General features: G+C 45.7%; 1 protein-coding gene across 2 annotated transcripts in view; it reads left to right on the top strand.

The window, feature by feature from the left end:
* The first annotated feature begins 3,855 nt into the window (after nucleotides 1-3,855).
* Nucleotides 3,856-15,338, top strand: part of LOC138267591 (sulfotransferase 2B1-like) — a 132,813-nt gene continuing 121,330 nt past the window's right edge. Inside the window, exon 1 of one of the 2 annotated variants that reach the window (XM_069216654.1) lies at nucleotides 3,856-4,104. In XM_069216654.1, the coding sequence (XP_069072755.1) occupies nucleotides 3,966-4,104 (139 nt within the window). In that variant the 5' untranslated portion in view covers nucleotides 3,856-3,965. The remainder of the gene's footprint in view (nucleotides 4,105-15,338) is intronic. The other variant, XM_069216655.1, reaches the window with a different exon arrangement.

Here is a 15,338-nt window from a genome sequence, read left to right as displayed (position 1 = left end):
TCAAATGTTTATTATCATAGGTATTTGCCTATTGAAAAATTGAGTAAAGGTAAATGTTAGAAAAGTACACTTATTAATTAACTTCAAATATTACAAATCTTGAAAGTCTGTGTTTATACAATACTACATTTCTTCTCATATTATACCCATTATTATATTCCTTGGACGTATATTCCCTTACTTTTTACTTACATATCTATTTATTTATTAGTGTAGTACTACTGCTCTAGAGAAAAGAAAAAATACAAATAGAATAAAATCTATAAATAAAATTAAAATTATAAAAAAATCTAAATAACTATATTAATAATAATAAAGAATACATAAATTAAATAAAAATAATTATCAAAAATGTGGGTGGGTGTGTGTATATATATATATATATATAGATATATGAAGAATTATAAATAAAAAATATTATATTTTTACTCTCTTGTGAGCTTTACTTTGTCTACCCATCACCATATGTCATGTCTCTATCAATCTATCCTCCATTCCCACTCTGACTCATCCTAAATCCATTCTACTACATTCATCTCCTAAATAACCCTGCCTAAGCTCTTCCCTCCTCCTCCATATCTAACTCACCCAAACCTCAGTTTACTGGCATGATCTCCCAAACATCCCTACTAAATTCTCCCTCCTTTATCTCACTTTTAACTCATCCAAAACCCCTCCTGCTACTATAACCACAGATTCTTCCCTCCTCCATCCTCCCTTTACTCATCCCAAGCCTAAATCCTCTTACTATAAACACCCAATTAACACTTCTGGATTCTTCCCTCCTTCACCCCAGTATTACTCCAGTCAATCCAACTAACAAACTCACATATCTGTGGCTCAAATTAACTCATAATAATACTAAAACTGTACTCATGTTTCTCTATACTAATCCACCACTAATTCCTTTTGGGTTCCGGAGTAGCGTGCTGTTCGCCGAAAAGCACTTCGACGCATCATCAGGTGTAGTAAGCGCTATATAAATACTATTACAATACAATAAGAAGATTTTCTAAGCACATAACAAGATTTTCTACTTTAGACAAGGAGACTGGAGTGAAAGCAGAGATAACAGAGAGCACGCAATGGTCTATAGGATCTTTTGTTGCCAAAGCAAGGTGGGGGGGGGGGGGAAGGGTCTTTCTCCAATATGCTGAACTCGAAATTGATCTTTAAGATCTTGTCATTGAAATATGCTGAAACATTATTACAAAAATGTTAAGAGCTTTCCAAGGATTGCTGAGTCTGTGGTATGGAAAGCTCTTTAACCACCTTGACTAATTTATTGGGAGTGTTGGTGGCCGTCCTAATTTTGCTACTGTAATAAGTAGGTTTGAAATGATGGAATGATGAAAATAGGGGGGTAACACAGAGACAGCAAGAAATAGAAAATGTGGCCTGAGAGAAAAAATTAAGAAAGACAAAGAAGGATGAGAGAAGAAAGATGGGTAGAAAGAACGAGGGAAGAAAGAATGTAAGGTAAAAGGAAGAAAGGAAATGTGAAAGGAAATAAGAAAGAGAAGGTGAAAGGGTGAACAAAAAGGTTAATGAATAAATTGAGGGATAGTGCAGGACATGAGCCGTGGTTACATGCGGGTAGACTGCGTCTACCCACTATCTTCACAGGGTGGACACCTACACTGCCAACAGTTTGGGACCCACAGAAATTTGCTAAACTTGTCCCGGTGTAATTTTTAGACACTGGGACACATTCAGCAGCACCTGCACGTTGTCTGCTTTTGTCTGAGGTAGCAACATGCAGGTGGCACGTGGGCTTGTTAGATTTCAGCTGGGCCCATAGCAAAGGTCGCATTTAGGGGGCAATTGGGCCTCCTTTTGTTGGAGTATCCTGGTTTGGAGCTATCAGGGGCCTCACACCTAAAAGCAATGGAGTGAATACAAAGGCATGTAGCTTATCTCGTCACAGGTACTTAAGAAGGTCATGTGTTTGACTTTGTTCAGTCCCTGTATATAAAAGATATGCATGCATTATAAGAATCTCAGGTGTGTTGGTCTGTACCAGTATTTACACAAATAAATTAAATACCACTATTTTCTTTATTTTATTTATAGTGCTATAGCACTTCTCATCCCAGTGCAGGGTATCAGAGCAGTTTACATCACACATACATATTATACATTGACCATAAATCAGATATGCGTCAATCAATGTACAGGATGTGTTACATAAGACAATGAGGGTTACAAGGTGTAGGAGTAACGTGTCCTACACAGATCACTGTGACTTACAATTTATGAACGCCAATTAACAAAAGGATCTTTGTGTTGAAAGCAGTAACCCACTTAACCATTTACATAAAACATTATCTGTGTAATACAAAATGTGCTTTGCAGGAGACATATTAACCTTCTATGCTACTTTGATTCAAAACTGGGACTATACAAACCACACATCTCTCCAGCAAATACGTTAGCCTCCAGATTAATATTACCATTGTTATTCCCTGAGATTTAGTTAGCACGCAAAGATCTGTGAAGCAGGTACCTTAACCCCATAAGACATTCTAAATGCAGAATTTGAACCAATTAAGCAGAACAGATTTACTGCCACGTTTCTTCTTGTTGACATTTTTTTTTTTACAGAGTTTTAAAAAAGAAACATAAAAGTTGAGGCCCAGATTTTGCATGGGGCTTGCGTCACATTTTTGGTCACAATCCTGACGTAAAATCTCATTTGTTAAATATTGTAATGTGCTCAGATGTATTCATGACAGACCTGCAAAACACGTCACTTCTTGTGATGTTAGTTCCTAAGAGGTCATGGATTGTGATGCCACCCTCTGTGATTCCACATGCGATGTCACGTGCAACGATGTCACGGGCCATGATGTCATTTGGAAACCTATTGACTTGATTAGTCCATCCACTTATTTTTTAGGACTTGTGTCCTGGGATGGAGTGAAACAGGGAAAATATAGATAGACTGAATACTAGAAGGATGGATGGAAGATTAGGCAGTGGCGTAATGAAACTATAGGGGGCCCACTGCAAAGTACATGGAGGTGACCCCCCTCTCTGGCCAGCCACCTACTGCTTTTCTTGAGGGGGCCCCATGGGGATCACCACTTCCTGCACCGCGGGGCCCTATGTTGCGCCTCTCAAGATAGGTGAAAGGATGAATGAATAGAAGGAAAAACAATGGACAGCTCGGGAAAAGTGAAAGGGTATACGAAAGGGTGAAACAATGGATAGTTAGATGGTTGAGTAGATGGAAATGTGAATTGATGGAAGAATAGATATACAGGTGAAGGGATGGATGAAATTGGGAAGGAATTGATAGATGAGTAGCTAAGAGGGTGCAAGGGCTCATGGACGGATGTAAGGAGGATGAAAGGGTGACGGGTAGTCTCCTAGGTATGGTCAGGTTTTCTCGCTTTGCCTTTTCGGTGTGGTTTCGTTGTATGGCTCAAGTGGCGAGTATTTTCATTTTCTGGCTACTCCCTTTCTTAAGGGTATCCTGGCTCTTGCAAGTATAACTTTTCTTAGGGTAGATGCAACCCAGGCAACCCTTACCTATACTTGGTTTCTGTATAATGCGGTGCCGGAGTGTGTAAAAAACATTTTTAATAACGAGGGTATATGTGTGATAAAAAGAAATACAGGTATTAAACTTAATATCTTTTAGAAAACTGAGCAACATCAGTAAAGAAATATGAAGGTTTTGTGGTGCTACTCTGCACATCATACATACACTGTTTCGCAAACATTTTTGGGAGAAACAAACCCCTTATATTTGTAAACATGCTCGCCCAAAGACGGATCCCGCCAAAAAGGCCGAGGTTTTTAAGTGCACATGCGAAAGCGGGTAACCTGAGGAAGCGCCGTGGAGCGTAGTATTGAGCACACGAGGCAAGGGTAGGGGCGGAGGTTTCCGTTGCGGTCAGCGCTTCAGCTCTCGAAAGTTTCAGACAGCATCTCAGAGCCGCGTGTGAGCAGAGAGGAAGATGGCTCGACTGGACGTCACAGAAACTTACGCTGGCGTCAGCTTCCCCGGGCATCTCCACACGCTCGAGTCACTGGAGTATGCCCGGAGCTTCGACTTCCAGGTCGACGACATCGTCATCGTAACCTACCCCAAGTCAGGTAAGTGTCCGCGCGCGCCGAGGAGAGGTGAGGATGCTGTGTCTGTGACAGAGCAAAGACGCCGCTTTGTACTGGTGTGCATTACTACACACACTTCACCTTTAGTCAGACATATCTTTTTTTTGTTGTTGTTGATAGCTCACGTATGATCGCCAGTGGGGTTCGAAGCTCTTTAGAGTGCAGCTCTTAACATTATTTAGCCCATTAAATGTGTTGTAAGAATACGAGTAACAATTTAAGTCATACATTCTAATGGTGGTAACAGTTGTAAAATTGTAGTAGTCTTACGGGTTACACTGTAGATTGTAGTTAAGAGTATTTAGAGAAGAAAGGATGCAGTGAAAGTCTAAAGCACCACCCTCATTGGTGAGGTAATTCCAGATCCCGGTAAAACAACAGTTTGCAGCCAACAACTGCCTGGGGGTTACTAAACTGACAGTGCAAAGCAGCACACCACATAACGTTGCAGCACACTGTTATGTCGTGGGCCCTGGGCCTACATGCTATAACAAGCATTGGCATAGCCAACAGGTCTTGCCTTTGGGACCTGATGGTTTTGCCAGTGCCTTTGGCGATGATGCCCTTCAGCACTGGCAATATCATATGTAGCATGAGCAAAAGAAAAAAAAAAAACATGACGTGTACGTGTATCTCATGACATAACGTAAGCCCACTGCTTTCACTGAAAGGAACAGGGTAGGGTGAGGCTGGCTTTGGAGCAATGGGACATCATGACACTAACACTGGGAATGATTCACAGTAGAAAGGCAGGCTCCGGTGTCCATTCCTAGAAAGAAACTTTTCAATCTAGAGCTCTGAAAATAATATGCTAAGCTTATTGTGATATGAGTGAAACAATGTTTCTTCTCATCTGGAGAGGGGAGCAGAATGAAAATGTTGGCGAAGGCACGTATGCTTAATTCAAAACAAAACCAGATCTGAAGGCATCTGCTGTCTTGAAACACAAATAAATACCGCATGTGTTTTACCTCACTGTGTAAGTATTGTGTTCTGCAAAGGTAACTGTACTGCACCTTTAATTTTGGGGAGTGGGTAACTAAAGATAGGATCAAACGCAATTAAGAGAGATAAAGGAAGACAAGACATCATAGTAAAAGAGCATTGTGCAAGAGCCTTGAATTGCAGCCATACAATCACCCCCTGGAGGGGGTAACCACGTGAACAGTGCACTATACATTTTTCAGCCTGCAAAACCTTCTACAATGTTACCATGCACTGGATTCAAGCTAGCCTGGCTGATGAGGGGTGATACCCCGAAACCGGTCCCAGGATGCTTTTTTCCGGTCCAGTGAGGACCTGGCTTGGCAGTTCGGGCTGGACTGTTCCCATGAGGAACAGGGTCAAGACTGATTTGCATATGGCTGGGTCCAAACTGGGGTGGCATGGTGAGCAAAAAAACGATGGATTAAACCCAGATCTGTGTCTGGGGGTGAGTGTCTGACAATGTTCAGTATTCCGTCCATCACTTGTTGTTTTTGCTTTGTCGCCCTAAGTGGGAAGGGTATACCCAGACGTGGGTCCCGTGCTTCCCATGCCACTGGATTCAAGCTAGCCTGGCTGATGAGGGGTGATACCCCGAAACCGGTTCCAGGATGCTTTTTTCCGGTCCAGTGAGGACCTGGCTTGGCAGTTCGGGCTGGACTGTTCCCATGAGGAACAGGGTCAAGACTGATTTGCATATGGCTGGGTCCAAACTGGGGTGGCATGGTGAGCAAAAAAACGATGGATTAAACCCAGATCTGTGACTGGGGGTGAGTGTCTGACAATGTTCAGTATTCCGTCCATCACTTGTTGTTTTTACCATGCAGAAGACCCCTAGAAGACAAACCAGTCCCGGCTGTAGAGCATAAGCTCCAGCCAGCCATTGGAGAGCTTGAAAATACATTGAAAGGCAGGGAAAGTGATTATTTTGCGCACTCTCTCCCCCCCCCCCCCCTCCAACTTAGGGTGAGGACCTGGAAGTTGGCAAGAAAAGCAAGGCCAAGTTGTGTAACAATTTGGTGTTGGTCCTGTTGTCCTGGGACCACAACAGACTGAGATACGGACAAATATAGTAGCAGCTCTCCCACTCCGCTAGGGAGAGCCACAATGATATTTATTTTTTGTTTTATTTAGAATGCGGCCTCGCTAGGCAAGATGGTGACCTCATGAGCGGCTCTTTGTGAGTCCCCGCTCCCCTAGCATGAATTGATGACCAGATGTGATAACGCTGATTACTTTTAGGAATGGAAATTCGTGTTAGTGCTGATGCGATTCTCTATTTTGTCGAAGCTTATAGATGAGGCTACCTCAATTTACAGGCTGCACGTAGCCTTGTTGGAGTACTGATTTAAAGGGTTGCAGCTGCGGGCAATCACTGGGGGCCGCAGCGGCGCGAATGGCGTTTGGGTGCAGACCGACTAGAGAGTAATCGGCCACAAGATCGTCAGTTTGAAATGGCGCCAAAGGCTCCATAAGTCTTGCGAGAGAAAGTAGGGTGAGGAGAGTCTAGGCAACCGCACCTACAGCGAGAGCCTGCTGCTGTGAACTGAGCGGGTGGCCCCATGGGCTGCGTTATGAGAAGGGGCTTTTTCAGACAGCGAACGCTCATGGAGCGGCCAGATCCAGGGAAGCAACCTCAACAAAGGATGGAAAGCGATCTGCAAAACCAGCGATCTTTAAGGCTCCTAGTGCAACAAAACAAATAACGGGCCTGCTAGAGAAAGAGCCACTTGGACCGTGCTTTCCCCTTCAGAGGACCAGCAGAAGGGAGCGATAAAGGAAGGAGAACTTAACCCCACTGGTGGAGGCAGCGTGAATCCAGTTACACAGAACCTACATTTACAGACAGTGGCTACTGGCATCTCCCCTCAGGTCAGTGTGCATGATACCTCGATCTCAGCTTCAAATGTGTATATGCCTGCATGTGATCGTAGTTTGGGCACAGAGATCAATCCAGAGACTGAAGCTATCTTAAATCAAGCAACCTGTGCTCGATGGGAAACTGAGTCCTTAATTCTGAGAACTAAAGGTATAATTTATAGTGATAAGAGCAATGTGCAGCCTGACCAAAGCCACGTTATTGATATACCTAGCACTACTGGAGCCAAAGTGGCTAAAGCAGCTGACATTGGACAGATAGAATATGGGGAGATTGTTTTTTCTTTTTCCAACCACTCCAGGGACTCAGATGACTAGTCTTTTGGTTGAGGAGGATTCAGATGGAAGCTACAGCACTTCGATCGGGGGTCAGAGTGATAGTGTGCGTCAGGAAATCAGGGAAATCAAGCTCTGGGAAGTCATTGAAGGGGAAAACGGAAAGGAGAAACACTATAAAGTTTGCTGTTCACAGGATAAAATGGGATTACTCCTCAACCCAACAAACCTATACAGATTGTGCTGATGCCTCACAAGGTTCTCTTATCTGTCCAACAGGGTCCTTAGAGACTCTGGGCCTAATTCTAACTTTGGAGGACGGTGTTAAACCGTCCCAAAAGTGGCGGATATACCACCTACCGTATTACGAGTTCCATAGGATATAATGGACTCGTAATACGGTAGGTGGTATATCCGCCACTTTTGGGACGGTTTAACACCGTCCTCCAAAGTTAGAATCAGGCCCTCTGTCTCTTGATTTGATTTATTGTAATGTGATGCAACACCATGGAGAACCTCAATGTGACAGCAAAAAAGCTAGGGTTGCCAATAAAAAACGTCAGGCATCCGTGAGAATTGCCAAGGCCTGTACAGAGATTGCTCAACGTATAACAGCAATTGAACCTCAAACCATGGCATTAGAGACTGATGTAAGTGCAGTGGTGATACAGTCCTCCATGCAAGAACCACAGAACACAGATATCCAGTGTAAACTGGAAGATTTTGAAAACTGTCAATGGCACAATAATCTCCAAGTATTAAGGATTGATGAAGGTGTGTAGGACAATGATATGAGGGCTTTTCTAATTTAACTATTTAAAGTTGCCTTTCCTGAACTTGAGAATTATCACTGGGAGCTCGAGGTACAAACAGCTCATCGGTTTCCGCTCCTTGCAAGAAAGTCAACAGATGAGGGTGCAGATAGTTGGATGCATCCCAGGGCAATTATTGTATAGTTTGACAATTTTTTATTAGGGCAAGCTGTGTTTAAGAAGGCCCATCCTGACACAGAGAAACATTTTGACAGGAATTCCTTTTTTACTCGCCCACATTACAGTGGAGAAATGATGGCGACTGAGACAGCTTATTAGCCCCTTTCATGGGAAAAGGGGGCATATTTCCTGACTCCTGCTTGACTAAAAACTGTGTACAAAAGCGCCGTGCATGTGTTTACTTCAGAAATTAAGGCCAAGGAGTACCTAGAAGAACTACCTGTAGGAGGCTGGCCTGGCTTGTAGTGGGTACCATAGTTACTTACACCTTGTGCCAGGTCCAGTTATCCCTTATTAGTGTAGAAGAGGTGTTTCTAGCAGCTTAGGCTGATAGAAGGTAGCTATGGCAAAGCAGCTTAGGCTGAACTAGGAGACATGTAAAGCTCCTACTATACCACTGGTGTCATATGCACAATATCATAAGAAAACACAATACACAGAGTTACTAAAAATAAAGGTACTTTATTTTTATGACAATATGCCAAAAGTATATCAGTGAGTACCCTCAGTATGAGGATAAGTTATATACACAAGATATATCTACACAAACCAAAATTATGCAGGTAATAGCAAGAAAAGTAATGCAAGCAATGTAAAATTACAGTAGATTGAAATAGGAGCACATAGGTATTGGGACAACACCAACCATATACTCCAAAAGTGGAATGCGAACCACAAATGGACCCCAAACCTACGTGAGCTTGTAGAGGGTCGCTGGGACTGTAAGAAAACAGTGAGGGTTTGAACAATAGCCCACCCCAAGACCCTGAAAGGTAGGTGTAAAGTGCACCTACTACCCCCAGAGAGCACAGAAGTTGTGATAGGGGGATTCTGCAGGAAGAACAAACACCAGCAATGCAACAACAGTGGATTTCCGGACCTGAGTACCTGTAAGACAAGGGGACCAAGTCCAATAGTCGCCACAGTGTCGAGAGTGGGCAGGAGCCCAGGAAAGGCCAGCCGTGAGGGTGCACGGAAGCTGCCACTGGTTGGAAGAAGCTTGGAGTTCTGCAAGAAAGAAGAGAGCTAGGAACTTCCCCTTTGGAGGATGGATGTCCCACGTCGCGATGAAGCTTGTAGAGGTGTTCCCATGCAGAAAGACCGCAAACAAGTCTTGCTAGCTGCAAGGGTCGCAGTAGAGGTTTTTGGGTGCTGCTGTGGCCCAGGAGGGACCAGGATGTCACCACTTGGAGGAGGAGACAGAGGGGACACCCAGCAAGTCAGGGAGCCCTCACAGAAGCAGGCAGCACCCTCAGAAGTACCTGAACAGGCACTTGGAAGAAGAGTGAACCGGAGTCCACGCGAAGTCACAAAAGGGAGTCCCATGACGCCGGAGGACAACTCAGAAGGTTGTGCACTGCAGGTTAGAGTGTCGGGGACCCAGGCTTGGCTGTGCACAAAGGAAATCCTGAAAGAGTGCACAGGAGCTGGTGCTGCTGCAAATCACGCGGTACCCAGCAATGCAGTCTAGGGTGGGGAGGCAAGGACTTACCTCCACCAAACTTGGACTGAAGAATCACTGGACTGTGGGAGTCACTTGGACAGAGTTGCTGAGTTCCAGGGACCAAGCTCGTCGTGCTGAGAGGGGACCCAGAGGACCAGTGATGCAGTCTTTTGGTGCCTGCGGTTGCAGGGGGAAGATTCCGTCGACCCACAGGAGATTTCTTCAGAGCTCCTGGTGCAGAGAGGAGGCAGGCTACCCCCAGAGCATGCACCACCTGGAAACAATCGAGAAAGCCTGCAGGATGAAGCGATACAAGGTTGCTAGTAGTCGTCTTGCTACTTTGTTGCGGTTTTGCAGGCGTCCTGAGCAGTCAGCAGTCGATCCTTTGGCAGAAGGTGAAGAGGGAGATGCAGAGGAACTCTGATGATCTCTTGCATTCGTTATCTAAAGAATTCCCCAAAGCAGGGACCCTAAATAGCCACAATAGGAGGTTTGGCTAACTAGGAAGGAGGATTGGCTACCAAGAGAGGTAAGAGCCTATCAGAAGGAGCCTCTGACGTCACCTGCTGGCATTGGCCACTCAGAGCAGTCCAGTGTGCCACAAACACCTCTGTTTCCAAGATGGCAGAGGTCTGGGACACACTGGAGGAGTTCTGGGCACCTCCCCTGGGAGGTGCAGGTCAGGGGAGTAGTCACTCCCCTTTCCTTTGTCCAGTTTTGTGCCAGAGCAGGGCTGGGGGATCCCTGAACCGGTGTAGACTGGCTTATGCAGAGATGGGCACCGTCTGTGCCCATCAAAGCATTTCCAGAGGCTGTGGGAGGCTACTCCTCCCCAGCCCTCACACCTATTTCCAAAGAGAGAGGGTGTTACACCCTCTCTCAGAGGAAGTCCTTTGTTCTGCCTTCCTGGGCCAGGGTTGCCTGGACCCCAGGAGGGCAGAAACCTGTCTGAGGGGTTGACAGCAGCAGCTGCAGTGGAAACCCCGGAAAGGCAGTTTGACAGTACCCTGGTTCTGTGCTAGAGACCCGGGGGATCATGGAATTGTCCCCCAATGCCAGAATGGCATTGGGGTGACAATTCCATGATCTTAGACATGTTACATGGCCATGTTCGGAGTTACCATTGTGACGCTGTACATAGGTAGTGACCTATGTGCAGTGCACGCGTGTAATGGTGTCCCCGCACTCACATAGTCTGGGGAATTTGCCCTGAACGATGTGGGGGCACCTTGGCTAGTGCCAGAGTGCCCACACACTAAGTAACTTTGCACCCAACCTTCACCAGGTGAAGGTTAGACATATAGGTGACTTATATGTTACTTAAGTGCCGTGGTAAATGGCTGTGAAATAACGTGGATGTTCTTTCACGCAGGCTGCAGTGGCAGGCCTGTGTAAGAATTGTCAGAGCTCCCTATGGGTGGCAAAATAAATGCTGCAGCCCATACGGATCTCCTGGAACCCCAATACCCTGGGTACCTCAGTACCATATACTAGGGAATTATATGGGTGTACCAGTATGCCAATGTGAATTGGTAAATTTAGTCACAAGCCTGTTAGTGACAAATTTGGAAAGCAGAGAGAGCATAACCATTGAGGTTCTGGTTAGCAAAGCCTCAGTGAGACAGTTAGGCATCACACAGGGAACACATACATATGAGCACTGGGGCCATGCCTGGCAGGGTCCCAGTGACACATAGACTAAAACAACATATATACAGTGAAATATGGGGATAACATGCCAGGCAACATAGTACTTTCCTACATAAACCCCCCCCCCCCCCCCCCAAATGAAGGACAATAAGACTAGCCATGACGTGATGAGTCTTCATTGTCTAAGTGGAAATATCTGGAGAGTCCATCTGCATTACAGTGGGTACTCCCAGGTCTATGTTCCACTGTATAGTCCATTCCCTGTAGAGATATGGACCACCTCAACAATTTAGGGTTTTCACCTTTCATTTGTTTTAGCCAAAGTAGAGGTTTGTGGTCTGTCTGAACAATAAAGTGAGTGCCAAACAGGTATGGCCTCAACTTTTTCAGTTCCCAGACCGCAGCAAAGGCCTCCGTCTCTATGGCAGACCAACACTTTTCTCTAGGGGTCAACCTTCTGCTGATAAAAGCAACTGGTTGATCCTGGCCCTCAGAATTCAGTTGTGACAAGACTGCCCCTACCCCTAATTCAGATGCATCAGTTTGAACAATGAATTTCTTGGAGTAACATGGGCTTTTTAGGACAGGTGCAGAGCACATGGCCTGTTTGAGCTCCTCAAAAGCTTTCTGACAGCTAGCTGTCCATAATACCTTTTTAGGCATCTTCTTACTTGTGAGATCATTAAGAGGGGCTGCTATGGAGCCATCGTTTTTAATGAATCTCCTGTAATACCCAGTGAGGCCTAAGAAGGCTCTCACCTGGGTCTGAGTTGTAGGGGGAACCCAATCCATGATTGTTTGGATTTTCCCCTGAAGTGGTGCAATCTGTTCTCCACCTACCAGGTGTCCCAGATAAACCACCTTTCCCTGCCCTTTGTGGCACTTTGAGGCCTTGATAGTGAGGCCTGCCTTTTGCAGGGCCTCCAAAACTTTCCAAAGGTGGACCAGGTGCTCATCCCAGGTGGAGCTAAAGACCGCTATATCATCTAGATATGCTGCACTAAAAGCCTCCAAACCTTGCAGGACTGTGTTCACCAACCTATGAAAAGTGGCAGGTGCATTTTTCAAACCAAAGGGCATCACTGTAAATTGGTAGTGCCCTCCTATAGATGAAAATGCAGTTTTAGGTTTAGCATCCTCAGCCAATTTGATCTGCCAATACCCTGCAGTCAAATCAAAGGTGCTTAGATACTTGGCAGATGCCAGTGAGCTCATCTGCCCTGGGTATAGGGTGAGCATCAGTTTTTGTTACCTGATTGAGACCTCTGTAGTCTACACAAAACCTCATCTCCCTTTTTCCATCTTTTGAGTGAGGCTTTGGTACAAGCACCACAGGACTCGCCCATGGGCTTTCAGAAGGTTCAACCACTCCTAGATCAAGCATTTTCTGAACCTCTTGTTTTATGCAGTCCCTGACATGGTCAGGCTGCCTATAGATTTTACTTTTGACAGGCAAGCTGTCTCCAGTATCAATTGTGTCTTCACACCAAGATCTGGTACCTGGCACAGTTGAAAAGAGTTCAGAAAATTGTCCAAGGAGATTTATGCAGTTGTCTTTCTGTTCTGCAGTCAGACAATCTGCCAAAACTACTCCCTCCACTAAAGCATAGTTTTCAGTGGTGGAAAAGAGATCAGGGAGAGGGTCACTCTCTTCTTCCTGTCCCTCATCTTGCCATGAGCAGGGTGAGATCAGCCCTGTCATAGTAGGGTTTTAGGCGGTTGACATGAATCACCCTAAGGGTACTCCTGGCAGTGCCCAGGTCTACCAAATAGGTGACTTCACCCTTTTTCTCGGGGTCCACTCCATTTGTCCTGGAGTGCTCTTGGGGCCACAGGCTCCAATACCCACACCTTCTGTCCTGGTTGGTACTGGATCAGAACAGCCTTCTGATCATGCCATTGCTTCTGGAGCTCTTGGCTGGCCTGAAGGTTTTTACTGGCCTTTTTCATGTACTCAGCCATTCTGGATCTTAGGCCAAGTACATAGTCCACTATGGCCTGTTTGGGAGCTTTTAAAGGTTGTTCTAAACCCTCCTTTACAAGTGTTAGTGGACCTCTTACAGGTTGTCCAAAGAGGAGTTCAAAGGGGCTGAAGCCCACTCCTTTCTGGGGTAACTCCTTGTAAGCAAAAAGGAGGCAAGGTAACAGGACATCCCATCTCCTCCTGAGTTTTTCAGGGAGTTCCATTATCATACCTTTGAGAGTTTTATTAAACCTCTCTACCAGTCCATTAGTCTGTGGATGATAAGGAGTGGTGAATTAGTAGGTTACACCGAATAGCTTTGAAGTATGCAGACAAAGTTGCTACCCCTGTCTGATACACCCTCTTTAGGGAAACCCACCCTGGAAAAGATTCCCAGGAGGGCCTTTGCCACTGCAGGAGCTGTAGTGGTCCTTAGAGGAATTGCTTCAGGATATCTTGTGGCATGGTCCACAACCACCAAGATAAACCTATTGCCTGAAGCAGTAGGAGGGTCAAGGGGGCCAACTATGTCAACCCCTACCCTTTCAAAGGGGACCCCAACCACAGGTAGTGGAATAAGGGTAGCCTTTGGTGTGCCACCAGTCTTGCCACTGGCTTGGCAGGTCACACAAGACTTGCAAAAATCTTTAGTGTCCTCTGACATCCTAAACCAGAGAAACAGGGGGACAAGCCTTTCCCATGTTTTGATCTGGCCCAAATGCCCAGCCAAGGGAATGTCATGTGCAAGAGTTAGGAGGAACTCTCTGTACTGCAGGGGAATGACCAATCTCCTGGCTGCTCCAGGTTTTGGGTCCCTTGTCTCGGTGTACAAGAGGTTGTCCTCCCAGTAAACTCTATGTGAGTCACTGACATCCCCATTTTGCTGTTTGACAGCTTGCTGTCTGAGACCCTCTAATGTGGGACAGGTTTGCTGTGCCACACTCAGCTCCTCCCTGGCAGCCCCCCCTCCACCCAAAAGCTCAGCAGTGTCTGCTGCCAGCTCATCTGGTGAAGGTTCTGCACAGGGAGGAAATTCTTCCTCAGAAGGAGAATCATCTGTAGAGGGAGGGATAGTGGGTAGGGATCTACCCTTGCTACCCCTAGCTTTATGGAGCACTTGGTCCATTGTTCCAGGATCCAAGTTACACTGTCCTTTTTGCTTTTTGCCTGAGCCCTTGTCAAAGCAAAAATATGCCCAGGAATACCCAGCATTGATGCATGAGCCTCCAACTCCACTTCTGCCCAAGCTGATGTCTCTAAACCATTCCCTAGTAGACAGTCTACAGGTAAATCTGAGGCAACCACAACTTTCTTTGGACCAGTAAACATCCCCCCCCCACCAGTTGAGATTCACAACAGCCATGGGGTGGCTAAGAGTGTTGTTATGGGTGTCTGTCACTTGGTACTGCTGACCAAGTAGGTGTTGTTCAGGGTGCACCAGTTTCTCTATCACCATGGTAACACTGGCACCTGTGTCCCTGTAGGCCTGAACCTCAACACCATTTATTAGGGGAAGTTGCTTGTACTTATCCATATTAAGGGGACAAGCAACCAAAGTGGCCAAATCAATGGCACCTTCAGAGACTAACACAGTGGTCTCCCTAACAAGACCAACCCCAACTAAATTACCAAAAGTGAGCCCAGCTACTCCCTTGTATTGGCTATTAGTAGGTTTGCTCCCACCACCACTGCTATTACTAGGGGCACTATAATTTGCAGTAGGGGTTGTGGTAGTGGGAGGTTTGGTGTTTTTCTTTGGACAACTGCCATCAGTTGTCCAATGGCCTTTGACTTTATACAAATAACACCAAGGCCTTTTAGGTTGATTATTGGAAGAGGATCTGGACCCACCACCCCCACCAGAGGATTTTTGTGGGCCTGATGAAGACTCAGTTTTATTTTTGTCCCTACCCTTGTCAGAAGACTTACCATCCTTCGTCTTGCCATCCTTGTCACCCCCATTATGAACTTTTCTGTTCACTCTTGTTCTGACCCATTTGTCTGCCTTCTTTTCCAATTCTTGGGGAGA

This window comes from Pleurodeles waltl, chromosome 12 (genome assembly GCF_031143425.1).
Source record: "Pleurodeles waltl isolate 20211129_DDA chromosome 12, aPleWal1.hap1.20221129, whole genome shotgun sequence".
Taxonomy (NCBI): Eukaryota; Metazoa; Chordata; class Amphibia; order Caudata; family Salamandridae; genus Pleurodeles; species Pleurodeles waltl.
The sequence above is the reverse complement of the archived record's forward strand: the minus strand, read 5'-3'. Positions and strand labels throughout refer to the sequence as shown.